Source organism: Clarias gariepinus, chromosome 14 (genome assembly GCF_024256425.1).
Source record: "Clarias gariepinus isolate MV-2021 ecotype Netherlands chromosome 14, CGAR_prim_01v2, whole genome shotgun sequence".
Taxonomy (NCBI): domain Eukaryota; kingdom Metazoa; phylum Chordata; class Actinopteri; order Siluriformes; family Clariidae; genus Clarias; species Clarias gariepinus.
The window spans coordinates 23,551,099-23,565,382 of record NC_071113.1 but is presented as its reverse complement, the minus strand read 5'-3'; the positions used below and the strand labels follow the sequence as shown (position 1 = coordinate 23,565,382).

Here is a 14,284-nt window from a genome sequence, read left to right as displayed (position 1 = left end):
TAAAGAATACCTGAATAATAATCTGGGAGTTTAGGGGGTTAATAATGAATCAGTCTCAGGGAAGGTCTAACTTCAATCAATAGTGCAAGAATGAATGGTGTAGGTGTTTAATTTCTTAAAAGAATGAATGCAGACCTGTAGTAAGGTTAGATTATTGGTTTTCTGAGATCAGTAAAGGGTATTCAAACATCAGGGAGGTCCAGTTACTTATTATACTTACTAATAATATATAATTCATTCTTAACATAACACTAAACATTCTGGTGTTGTCTTTAATTTGTTCATTATATTTTATTTCTTTTACCTTAATACGTTTTCTATTTATTAGATATAAATCCTTTTGAAGAATCTAACTTTGAAGGATTTTTCACAGCATTTTTACTACCATCATTAAAAAAACGAATGAGGGACCATAATTTAAAAGAATGTACAAAAAGCAAACTGGGTGTCTGTTACATTATCCTACAGTAAGTACAACATGCAGCTTCTATTACATAACATTATGTTTTAAAGTCAAACAGTTTTAAAACATGTAGTTTTAGCACATTATGTAACAACTTAAAATTTACTAGAATAATTTATGTCAACACAACATAATTCTAAAGGGTTTAGTTTGCAAATCACTTCTGCTTTATACGTCCAGAGCAGAGGGTGGCAATAATGTGCAAATTAGGCGTGCCCCTCATTATGTCTCTTTGTTGTGTTTTCAAAGCAACAATTTTTTCAGGCAGTTGCTAAGTCAGTTTCCTTTTCTGGTAAAGTTTGATTCCAAAAAGTTCAGTTTGCTTTGTGTTTTTCTTGTCCTAATCTAACACCAGCTGTGGGTAAACTAGATAAACATATGTTTAAATTCCTGACTATATAAACACTATCAAAAACTTGTGTTTTCTTATGATTAAAAAGGTCATCTCTTAGAGTAAAGTATTGCTGTCGAATAAGTGTAACTTTTTGTTGGATTAGCACAATCAATTGTACTATTTTAAAATATAGTTGTAACTACCCAATTAAATTAAGAAACTCATATCCCTATCATACAAGTTTAGATGCCCCAATAAAATCAGTCAGTTCCTACTTTTGTAAATATGATACATTAACCCTTACAAATGTAGTTGGACTGAACTATGGTAATTAACTAATCAGGTTAAGCCATCATATTTACATTTAGGTCAGTCAAGAAAATTATTTCTCGCTAAATTAAAGCATTTGATTCAGATGGAAATTCTTTCCATAATTTTATTACGTTCACCTAACAAGTTATTTTTTTGAGTGTATTCTTGAAGTATACAAATTCAAATGAATGGCAATGAATGATGAAAGCATTCCTGGCGGCTCTGGGTAGGTCAACACCCTTATAGTTCACTTTATATTGGTATTTCCTTTTCCTTTTCAAACTTATTTTCCATTACGTTTTATTTAGAAATGAGAGTATGTATTGGACACCAAAATAAAAACAGGTAATTAATATGCAAGAGAGAACTGTGAATCCAGAATTACACATCTGACTGTTTCTGTAAACCTCTCATTAGTGTCAATTTAATCTAAATATTGGTTTAAGCCAGGCAGAGCTCTGATTTTTCTATTCCGACTGGGAGAAAGCTATCACTGAAACAAGCTCAGCATGTGACTGGACATCCAGCCAGCAACATTTTACAACATTTAATTGCGAAAGCAACATTTAATTTTCACAGGAAAATGTAATTGTCTGAGTAACCGTAAAGCAGCAAAATAAATTAGTGTTGTGTGATATTTCGCATGTAAGTGTTAATATTTGATTCTACTTATATGCATTTCAAAAAGTGAGAGCAGAAGTTTGTCTTCACTTTGTGTGTGTGTGTTGCTTGAAGGCCTAGTTTTCTCAGTCTGTACATAAATTATAAGGAAATTTGCATTCAGACCACTCTCAAGGACACTTCTCAGAATCGGTCAGAAACATCATAGTGCAGCATATACACTGAGGGCAAGAACTCACAGACTTAAGAACCATGGTTACATGGAAAACAAACTAAAAGCCTGTGGGCAATCTAAAAGTACCTTTTTTTTTTTTTATATGTACTTAGTATAGTGTAGCACATGGTAGGTGTGGTTTTATGGGAAATAATTAGCCTTTTATGGAACTTGATGTAAAGTAAACTTTCATATTTAGCTCCAAAGCTTTGGAATAGCCTTCCAGACAGTGTTCGGGGAGCAGACACGGTTTCCCAGTTCAAAAGTAGACTCAAGACGCATCTCTTTAATCTGGCATACGCGTAACTCATCCCATAACCTCATACTCAGGTACATCCTGAATGGCAACTACGCTAATTCTCTCCATCTGTTCTGTATTTTTCTACCCATCCCGAGGCATCTGAAGATTGTGCCAGCTTCAGTAGACAAAGTCCAACCCTGCGAGGTTCCTGAGGCATCCAGAGAAGGATCAGCTCCAGCTGGATTCTGCTTTATGATGGTTGGAGCTACACATGCTGCTCCTGTGCTCCCAGTGACCCAGACCACATCTGCCCTCTGCACCTACTGACTCCCTGTGCTGAACCGGACTTCATGTTAATTTAAATAACTTCTGTTATATTGAACTTTCACCTGCTACACACATGATGTTATATCATTTCTATCTGTTATCACCCAAATGAGGATGGGTTCCCTGATTGAGTCTGGTTCCTCTCAAGGTTTCTTCCTATTGCCATTTCAGGGAGTTTTTCTTTGCCACTGTCGCCGTCACCCTTGGCTTGCTCATCAGAGACATTTCATTCATCATTGATTCATCTCATTATTATCTAGACACATTTTTCTCACACATACACACTTCTAAATATTTTCTTTTCCAAAATTTTATTTTTTATTTTTGTGAAGCTGCTTTGATACAATGACCATTGTTAAAAGCGCTATATAAATAAAATTGAATTACTGTACATTAAATTAAATTAAATAAGAATTACTGTTAGCAACACAAATTGATTATTTTTTTAACATGGGCCTAATATATATATATATATATATATTTAATTCAGTTTCTCTTATACTGTAGGTGGCACTGTTGTGTGGTGATTAGTGCTGTGTGCCCTCGCACCTCCAGGGTTGAGGGTTCGAATTTTATAACAACAAAAACAACAACATTCAGGTCTGTGTGCGTTGAGTTTGCATGTTATTCCTGTGCTTGGTGAGTTTCCTCTGGATATTCTGGTTTCCTTCCACAGTCCAAAGACATGCACATGATGCCCCAAATTGCTCACACGTGTGTGTGCATGTGTGTATATGTGTGTGTGTGTGTGTGTGTGCGTGTGCGTGTGTGTGTGTGTTTGCCCTGTGATGGATTGGCACCATGCACAAAGTTTACCCTGGCTCTTGCCCAAAATTTCTTCGGATAGGCTTCAAGTCTAATAATTCAGGACAAGCAGTATAGAAAATAAATAAATGAATGAATAAATATTTTCTTTATATTTAAACAATTTTTCCAAAGTTGCCAATGCTTTATAAGTTGTTAATAAATAATTTAGTGATGCCATACCTTTAATTTTCCATAGTAAAATTATGTCCAGGAGCCACTTATATTATTTACATTATCATAAATTTATGATACATACAGTATTTGCAAAGATAATAAAATAAAGATTCCTTCCATGAATGTTAAATAAACATTCTGTTAAGGTAAAACATGACAAAAAATGTTGTTGTTTTTGTTGTTGTTATAAAGCATACACTGTATATTTTATAATAATAATAATAATAATAATAATAATAATTATTATTATTATTATTATTATTATTATTATTATTATTATTAGGCTTGCATTATGTCTGCCATATACATCCCAGCATACAGAAAGATGTTGCTATAAAAGGATGGCATATTAGAATATTAGAAAAAGTGCATTATATTAACCGCATGATTTGAATTACAGCCAGAACTACAATCAGAGCTGCTCTTATAGTAAAAAATCAATAGTTTCTGACCAAACAGATTCAAGACTCCATAAGCACTTTTGTTTAACCAGGTATATGAACACTAGAATATTATATAGTCCATGTCTTTCTTAAGCCCTGCTAAAACCTTCTTAAACATTAGCATTTCTTATAACATCATAGTGGCTCACAATTAAAAAAAAAAAAAATCTGTTAAACACTTATTTAACACGTTCGGAGTCCATTGCGTATTCGGAGTCCATTGCGTTCAATATTACAATTCACTGCTTACAACACCACAGGTTTTGTGTAAAAGCTGTTTATAATAGCCAAGCCAAAAATACCACCAAATAGGTCAGAGGAGACAACAAAGAAGAAGTAGGTTTAATCATGGGGCAGAAAATGGGGACACAAAAGTTGCAGAAAGGGGCATGATCTCCCGGATTAATATCCTCCAAGATTAATAAAGTTTATCTTATTCTCATCCTATCTTAATCTGGTATGGTGACTGCAAGTTTAATTTATAATTCCTAATAGATTTAGATAAATTTGAGAATATATGGGTTTACTTTAGAGCTCTGTTCTCTTGCCACTAGAAGGAAAAAAAAGGGGAAAACAAGCTTTACTGTGGAATGAGAAATAAAAAATTAAAAAGCCTGATAAAATATGCCAGCTTTCCCAGTCTTCAGCTAAATTTAGCATTTTGATAAGGCTCTAGTTATTCGCTTTTGATAAAACTCTAGACCTTTTTAACACTTCTCAGAGTGTCATAATAATAATAATAATAATTTAGACATTTAGATATTTTATAGATAGATATTTTATAGTCATTAAACCGATCAGCCATAACATTGAAACGTAAAACATTAAGCCCAACATTGTGTAAGTACTCCCAGGGCAGTTATGGCCCCTTGGGGCTTGATTCCACAATATATGTAAAGGGTGTGGTGCTGTGGTGTCTGTCATGGGGATGTTAAGATGAATTCCTTGGGTGCTGTGGGTTTGAGTGCAGCCTCCATGGATCAGACTTGTTTGTCTGGCACATTTTAACGGAAGTTTGATTAGATTGATATCTGTGAAAAAACTTGGAAGCCAGATCAACCTTGAATTATTTGCCTGCTAAGCCCAATATGAGGCAGGCTGTGATGCACTGGGTGTCCTGATGGTTTTCTATCATGGCCAGTGTTTTAGTGTCAGTGTCAGTGTTATGCTACATTGGCTTTTTTATGTGGGATCAGACAGGATTGGCTACCCGTTAAAACCCACAGGCATAAATGAGCCTTGTGTGTCCATGATGATCAATGTTATTTAATTCACCTGGTGGTGAACACTGGTGATGTTAGTGTTATAGCTGATTGGTGTATATTCATGCTTGTTTTTTAAAAGGTCTGGGATTGATACCTGTATATACCATGTCTTACTAGACTAGATGGATATGCTAAAAAAGTGATTATTTCACTTTTCAAAAGCATTTAAATTTAAGGTGAGTGCAACAAAATGTCATTGGGTTGAATGTGTAATGAAAAAGTGGGATTATTAAATACTGATAATTTCAACCTTTGATTGTAGTTTATTTATTTATTTTTATTTTATTTGCAATAAATGAATTAATTTTCTAATGTATTGTTATTATTATTATTATTATTATTTTTGTCGTTGTTATTATTATTTAATTTTATAATTAATTAATTACCTTTATTATTATTATTATTATTATTATTATTATTATTAAATAAATTACATTAAAGCTAGCTGTTTGGAAACTGTTTCTCAACCATTTTTCAACACACCTGCAATTTTGTAGTCTACAACCCTAAACACTAGTACAAAACAGAGCTTTGTGAATTGCAAGGCGTTATGGCTGACGGGCAAAAAACAAAAACCTTCCTATCCTTAGAGTTTGGATGGTAGAAGTAAACATTATTAGGTCTTCCTGCTTACAAAGCTTCAGGCACCAAAGTGATCAGAGCTTCAGAGTTTGACCTTTAAGCACATATTTTACTGACACCTGCAATAATGTGAAGGGAGCTTCGACAAATAACGTAAAAATCACTGACCCTGTCTTTAACTGGGATAAAAGGTGACTGAGGAATCTTGATGGGTGTATAAAGACCATTTTTTATGATGCTAGTGAACAGAGGCCAGTCTGTCTCATATCATATAAATAAAGATGGCATTGTAGCCTGGATCAGATGAATAAAGCAGGGTGTTCTTACCAGGGTTAGGGGGTGTCAGAAGTGGGATCTTAATGGGTGACAGTGAGAACAGGTGAAGAGGGCGAGATGAGGAGGCGGATGGCCTCTGGGCCATTTCTGATTCCATAGTCATCACCGCAGCTGTTGTCAGAGCCACCCGTTTGTTGCTCCGAACACGTTTTATGGCTACTGGACACCCTAAATGGAGAAAATAGGTTTTAGAAATTAGAAAAGAACAGTAAAAAAGATTTAGCATTCTTTATTTATCAGTGTCTTGAATTTGAAGTTCTAGCAGGAGTGAAAAATACTTAAATAACTTCCCTTTACTTCCAATACTACAGTGGGGACAAATGTATTTAGACAAAAATGAAATTTAAAAACAGTACTTTCGTGTCACTTGTTCAATCCATGCATTGATTGCTTCCTTAAGATCATGTACAGAAATTTGACACCGAACTTTGCAATTCACTTAAGAATTCACTTGTTTTCACTAGAGAAAGAACTAATTATTATTATTTTTTATGTACAGGAAGAATTATAATACTTGGCAAATGCTGTCTCAGTACTTTTGGCCACTACTGTATACTGTACTATACTCACATGCATTCATGAATAAGGAAAACAATCTGTTTACTCATTCCATGTATATCTAGACCTTAAAAGTTGGATATTTATCTTCCCTTTTCCAGCCAGTGACCAAACTGTATACAAACAAATGGTATAATATATATATTTAATGTATTTTCAGTTTCAAATATCCATTCAAATCAATATGGGGAAAAAGTCTATTAATAATCATTTAATGCTGTTATCCACTGTGACCTAGTTAATAATATATATATATATATATATATATATTTACTTTACAATACTCAGGTGTGTGTATTTTTTTCACAAGAGTGACACTGTGACCTAGTTAATAATATATATATATATATATATATATATATATATATATATATATATATATATATATTTACTTACAATACTCAAGTGTGTGTATTTTTTTCACAAGAGTGACAATTTTCTGTCATATTAGTAAAGTAGATATTTTGGTAGATACTGCCACATTATTTAAAATTCTGACAAGTTTGACTGTACTTTGACTTAATTATACTTTCTCAGTGCTTTTTCCAAATCCTTTAGTTCCATAGCCTCCAAATTTAAGAATGCCTTCTGCCATGACATTTTGATTAGATGCCCAGCTCTCATTTTAGAAGTCAACATAAAATCTTTACAAATTCTGTCCCATCACTTTTTCCTTTCATCCTTGTAGTAGTTTTTTTTGTTTGTTTTTTTAACTTTATTATTATTATTATTATTATTATTATTATTATTATTATTATTAATAATAATAATAATAAGCAAAATACTTGAGACAATATCCCAAATTTAAAAATTTATTATCCTAATTTTCTTATACATATATTAGTGTTATTTATTAGCAACAGGATTGTTTAAGGTAACCACACTTCTGGAGACATTTACTACCTAATTATATGTAGAATTCTGGAACTAAGATTTGTTGTGAAGTATCCAGCCCCTATATGTAAAATCCAGTTTGTTTCTTACCAAGTTTGACCCAGTTAATTTTCGATTATGAATTCTCTCTAGTCCAGTCTAAGCCCGTTATTGATTGACTGACCCCCGCCTATTGTATTCGATGCTGAATTCTGGTTACTTGTGCTTGTTTTGATTGCCTGAGTGTTTTAATAAATGCAGTCCCTGCAGGCTATTTATATGAGTTCAGTGGTGCATACAGTACGTAGTGTGCAGATTGTAATAGCTTAATGAAAATAAGTTGGTAAAATCCTGAAGAAACTTCAGCATTTAATTTCTTAATTGACTGCATGTACTGTATTTTAAGCATTCTAATGTGTTTTTTTTAATTTATCTTTTATACCTTTTATCTTTTATAATTGCATAATCAAATATATATTGAATAGCTGTCTTTTTGTATGTTCGATCCTCTGTATGTATTTTATGACAACTTATTTTGAAAAGTCATTTTGGGAAGTAATTATAATCCTAAGATTTATTGCAGTTTCTAGCTTTAAATATTATTAATTTTATAAGGTTTGTACAGTCATCTTAGAAAAAAAAAATGCTGAAGTCCCTTAAGGATTTTACATACTTGTCCTCTTTGAATGAACACAAAAAAGCAAAAAATCTGTGCACTGTGGACGTGCAATCGTCCGGAGCTCACGTAAAAACAGCCTGCAGGGAACTCCTTATAGTCCCATACTGTAAATATATCCACTGGCTTAATAAACTTCCTATTACCTGCACAGTATCGTGATAGTTCCATGCCTTTGTAATGTTTTTTTTGTTCACACTTATTGAAGTATGGCAGATAAAACTGAAACACTTACAAAAGTGTTTGTCATAACAGTAGAAAGTGTGTCTGATCTATCGTTTTTCATTTTTGCATGCAGATGATGCATGTAGGTTCGTCTTTGTTCTTTACTCTAGCTAGCTGTCAAGGCTGCATTTTATCAGGTTTCACAGATGCTTTCATCTGGGGATCCAGTGATGGAATGACACCATGATAGCCTAGTCAATCTGGAGCCGGTTCAGAACCAGCAGCCTGAGGGAGGCTTAATCAGAACTAAAATACACACACACACACACACACACACACACACAACCACTAAAACACACACACACACACACACAGCCTGATGTTTGAGCTAGTGAGAAGCTAGCACACGCACCGACCCACTTCCTTACACAGTTGGGAGTGATCCAGTACCGAGGAGATTTTATTCTATCTCTCTTAAACACACAGCACTTTATCTAATGGCAATGAGTGGGAAGATCAGAGACAGAATGCTTAACATGAGCACCACTTGGAAAATCAGGTCACTTGGGATATATCATATGGAATCATTCCAGAAGACGGCTTCTCTGACAGGAAAGAGGGGAAAAAAAGATTTACCAGTGGTAGAAAAGGTGACAAGGACTTGAATGGACTTCAGCTTAGCTGGGCACTGATAAAGAAATTAAATTCCGACAACCTTATTTAAACGTTTAGCCGGGGGATACGGAGAGTCAGACACATAGATCACATAAACAATGTGAAACTGTGTTTATTGAGTGAGCTCTCTGTAGACATGACTTGAAATGAAAACCTCGAATTATAGATTCTACTGGGTCTTGCCTGAAAGAAAGTGTGATATTTTAAATGGCTTCTCATGGATGTAAATCTTTAAACATCCTTAAGTGTTGTGGGGAAAAAAACACAAATAAATGAACCGAAAATGTCTCTTTGTTCATTTATTTTTAAATCTCAGCTGGATGGTTTGTGTTAGAGAGTTTTAATATGGTGTGATAATTAAAGAGCAAAGCTATTGCTGTTGTTTTTTTTTAGAGTTACAAAGCTTTGTTCTCTCTCTCTCTCTCTCTCCCTCTCTCTCTCTTGGGATGCAATTACTGGTCAGCATATTTTTAATACACCCCAAACCTGTCTGAAAGTTGATACAGGAGTATGCGTCTTCATTTAACAACATTTAAACTAGAATCAATATTGGACCCTTTCGTTTTTCTTAATAGATGCATCAGTTCTGTAGATGGAAAGTTGGTTGCAGCATGTGCGTGATGTTTGTGTCACTCTCAGACGGCTCATGTTTCACTTAAATCGAACCAAAAGGTTGACAGCGAATGGAAGTGGAAGTGCAAGCAAAGCTGTGAAAAGGTTTCAGGATTTTAAAATCTTCCATCATGATAAAAGAGAAGACACCGCAAATATATTACTTATATATGTGATTTGCTCAGTCCAAAACAGTCATGTTACAGTACATTACTCATTCTCTTCACCAGGCTCTACAAAAAATCCCATCAGATATTAATGATGGTAACATTTCTTTGAACAAAAATGTGGATAACAAGGGAGGACATACAGTACCACTTTCTCCATCCCGTCGATCCATCTAGGAACCTATAGACCAACTAGGGACCATGGAGGCCAAAGGCAGCCACTGGAGGCCACTGATGACCATTGTATTTATTCCTATTCTGTACAACTGTGGTAGGACAACATTTACAGTGCATTCCGTACGGGCAATTTGGGATTATTCATTAGCCTATTATGCATGTCTTTTGGACTGTGGAAGAAAACCCACCAAGCACGGGGAGAACATGCATACTCCGTACACACAGACCCGATGTGGGAATCGAACTTGGTACCTGGGAGTGCAGGCCACAGTGCTTAACATTTGCTATGTAAATTACAAAAACATAGAAGCCCTTAAAACCTAGAGCATTTTTAGCCTTTTTTTTTTTTGCAATACCATGTATTATGGGTCAGGAATTTTTTAAATAAAGTGGTATTTCCTTTTTTCAACATGACCTAGGCAATATGATGAATTGAATTACATTATGTTGTAACCAATTATATATCATGACTGAGCAAAAAATAAAAATGGGTCACATAGGCAAAAGAACAGCACAGATATGATATGGGAATGTCTTTTTATAGTTGTTTTCAGTTGTTTTTACAAGCAAAAATTATATAGCATAAAAATAATGTGACATTTTTAGCCACATCATTCAAATATTCTGGCATTTTAGCTTAGTAAAACGCATGCATCTTTAAAGTAATGACAACTGGTTCTACATGACATATCCGAAAGCAGCTGGGTTTTTAAAGTCAGTCATTGACCAATGGTGTGTTATCCCTTATTTAGGGTTAAAAAAAAATAAAAGCTCACTCTATAGGGAGTGCATCCCCAGACAACATAATATTAGTCTTAATTCAGTGTCTAGACTTAAAAATTGAGTTCTTTTATAGTTTGCCAAACAGATTGAAAGCTTTCTACAAGAGCTTGACTTTTAAACATCTCTGCTCAACAAGCACACAGTCTTAAATAGCAAAAACTGCACTTACGACTCCAGCAGAAGTAAAGAATACTTTTAGGTTTCTAAATTTCTAAGTATTCCCCATACACCCTCAGTTATCTTGTGTATAACATTTCTTGTCTGTAACCAGAAAAGAAAAAAAAAATCATCTTTTGGTTCAATTCAACCCCAAATCGATTGGAACAATTATTTTAGCAAGTTGAACTGAGTGAAGAGATTCCAAAAATACTTTAGAATGGTGAGATGAGTTCATCATCTTCTACAGTAAAAGGCTCTATCTGATGTGATGGAAAATTATTAATCAGTGTCATTTAACACTAGATAGTCACTTGACAGGTGTTATCAAGCTTCAGTGGACTGTGTGCATAGTTTCATTCACTAACAAAACCTCTTTTCTATAAAGGCTGAATTTCTCACTATTTTGCAATGCTTTGTAGATGATTAATATTAGTTAGCTAGAGATACCATTTACCTCCATGCAATACATGTATTATGTGAGGTCTTAATGTTGTGAAAGTCAAATAAAAAAGAAATGGCTAATGACTGGCTCTACTTGGAGCTTTCATAAAATCTTTGATCCCTTTACAGAGTACTAGTGTAAGTACCCATCGTTAATGGGAAAAGAGTATTTAGAAATACAGTACTTAAAAAGTGAAAGCTACAAATAAGCTTATCAGCTTTAATGTAATCAGTGATATTATTTCAGGGTGAAGCCCACGCACATGTTGCACCTTGTTAATGCTACAGTAAGTTGTACTTTATTTTCATTATTATCGGCCAAATACGCTCCCTGTGAATCACAGATAAGAAATTGAAAACGTAGATCAGATGAAGTTTTGTCTTACACTAACTCCAGCATGTTAAAATTCACTCATACCATTTCAGCATTGTTATGCTGGTAAAAATATTCAGTTTAGCTTTTCTAACTAATATCTATTGGTCCTGGTGTTTGTTTAAATTGAGCAAGTAGCTTGTAAGTATTTTTTTTTTAAAAGATTATTAAATCCACTACATAACTGTTCATACCATATTAACATCAGTCATTTAATCAATATTTAGATTTCATTTATGGTGAAGGTTAAACTTCAGGCAGATATGTTAGTACTGCAAAATTTTCATAAAATTCCGTCCAGCCAGTTGTCAAAATAGGCTGGACAAACAGAACATTCCTGAGACTGGTCTCTGGTCCTCCGATGTATGAAACATAAAAATATTATTAAAAAAGCGAGTTCTGACCAATGTACAGTTCTGACCTTTCGTTTATTTATACAGATACAGAACAGAATTGATTAGCGCAAAAATCTTCATCCATACCAGAAAGGTTTAGATTTTTTTTCTTAGTGTTGGTTTTTGTTTTTTTTATTTCTAAGTTGCATTTCTAAGTGGAACCTCAGCAAAGATTTTTTATAAATTTTGACTTGGAAAACGAGCATTGTTTTGGTTTACAAGCACTGAATATCATGTTTCACGCATGCGCTTCTTGTTTTGACACCGAGCGTCACGTGATCACAACTGAGCCAACGCTCTTGCGCTGCGAAATTGTTTCCCCTGCTGGGTCTTAGTGTTCGTCTCTTACTGGTATAATCAACATCCGTGCATGCGTGTACTGTTTACTATAATACTGTGACCCTGTGTGTGTGTAAAACATATTTTATTTTGTGTTCAGAAGCGCGTGTGTTCAGAAGCGCGTGTGTACAGCGTGTTTCTGTGCCAAGAAAAAAAGGCTATGTGCATGTGTGTGTAAAACCCCCTTCACAAACACACACACACGCGCACAGAAATTAAGGCGAGAAATTAATTTGCCCTGTCGCAAATCTTTTCAGAGGTAAGGTGCTGGTTCATTTGTTTGTTTTTTTTACTTTACAGCAGTGATTCTGTTAGTCTGCGCTTACACATTAGCAATGTTTATAGCTAATTTTCAGATAAAACAGTGTAGCGGGAGAGAGATGTTGATTTATGACCACTGTTTACGGGGGTGTAGTCCAGTGCGGGAGATGCATTGTAGGTAATGCAGTCCGGTGTGTGTGAACGCTAATGCGAGATGTAAGCTAGAATATAGAGCCTGAGTTTTGTTCTTCAGTAGTTTTTTTAGTTGCATTTAAGTGCAGGATCCACCCGAAAGTTTGTAATATAAACTGACAATGCAGAAAATAAAAGAACGGGCATCGACCAGTTTGTCCATCTTATCATTACACGAGCATGAATTAACGGGCTGTTACGTTGTCGCGAGCAACATAAAAATAAAGCAGAGAAGCTTCAATAATTTAGAAGAGAACAACAGTCTTCCTGTTCATGTGTGTGTGAGTGTGTTTAAACGAGAGGAGAAAGTTTTAATGTGTAAGATGAGGAGGGAGAGACAGGAGGGGCTGAAAGCAAGAGTCTCCACTTACTCTAGCCTCACACACACACACATACACAGCGCCTGCGTGCACAAACGAAAACACTTATCTGCCAGGATTTATTTTGTACTTTTTTGAAAGGTAAAGTGCAGGTAAATTTGTTTTATTTTTACTTAATATTTTGTATTAATTATTTTTATGTATTTATTTTTCTGTGCTGTAGAAAAAATAATTTAAGTTTCCATTATTTCTTATGGGAAAATTAAATTTGGTTTACAAGTGTTTTGGAATACGAGCCCACTTCTATGCTTGTAATCCGAGGTATTACTGTAGTTGTTTGTGACTTCATATCTGTTTCTCTTGTTTGCTTAATGTACAGCACACAGAATGTAGTACACTTTATGTCTAATATACAATTCAACCACAGACAAGGAACTACTTGTGGTTTTGCTGTACTTTGGCATCATTTGACTTTGCTCATCTTTGAATAGACAGAAATACAAAAATATTTAAGGGGAAACCTCAGCAGTTTTCTAAGTGACATAACACTATGCTGCATGAAGAAAAGAAAGGGAAAAAAAAGCATGGTAATGTTGTTTATTGTGTCAGAAATCTCTCTCTCTCTCTCTCTCGCTGTCTATCAGTCTGTCTGTCTGTCTTTGTCACCAGGTCTTATTTAGGATCCCTGGAGTAGGCTATATGACTGATCTGCAATAACCAGCCCACCTTCCTGCCCTGCGCTTCATTGGATTCTTTTAAACTCCATTTTCCAAAAGCTGAAATTTCCTGCCACAGTTGACATTTCACGTTTCATTAGGTCCCGTCAATAAGATGCGGCACAAATTCACGGTGATGAAAAATAGGGTTTTGGGGCTAGGTCTATAAAGCTGTAGAACTGTAGAGTTAAAGAAAACTCTCCATCATTGCTTTAAAATGGGCAAAAGCCACAAAAAAAGGAAAATAAAAGCCTATGCTGGAACCTGTAGGCACACATGGCAT

The 14,284-nt window shown here is 34.7% G+C and overlaps 1 protein-coding gene across 1 annotated transcript in view; it reads right to left on the bottom strand.

The window, feature by feature from the left end:
- The window catches only part of tcerg1l (transcription elongation regulator 1 like), a 120,149-nt gene that overhangs the window by 66,834 nt on the left and 39,031 nt on the right, over positions 1 to 14,284 (bottom strand). The window contains exon 5 of the mRNA XM_053510891.1: positions 6,111 to 6,287. Coding sequence (XP_053366866.1) covers positions 6,111 to 6,287 — 177 coding nt within the window. The remainder of the gene's footprint in view (positions 1 to 6,110; positions 6,288 to 14,284) is intronic.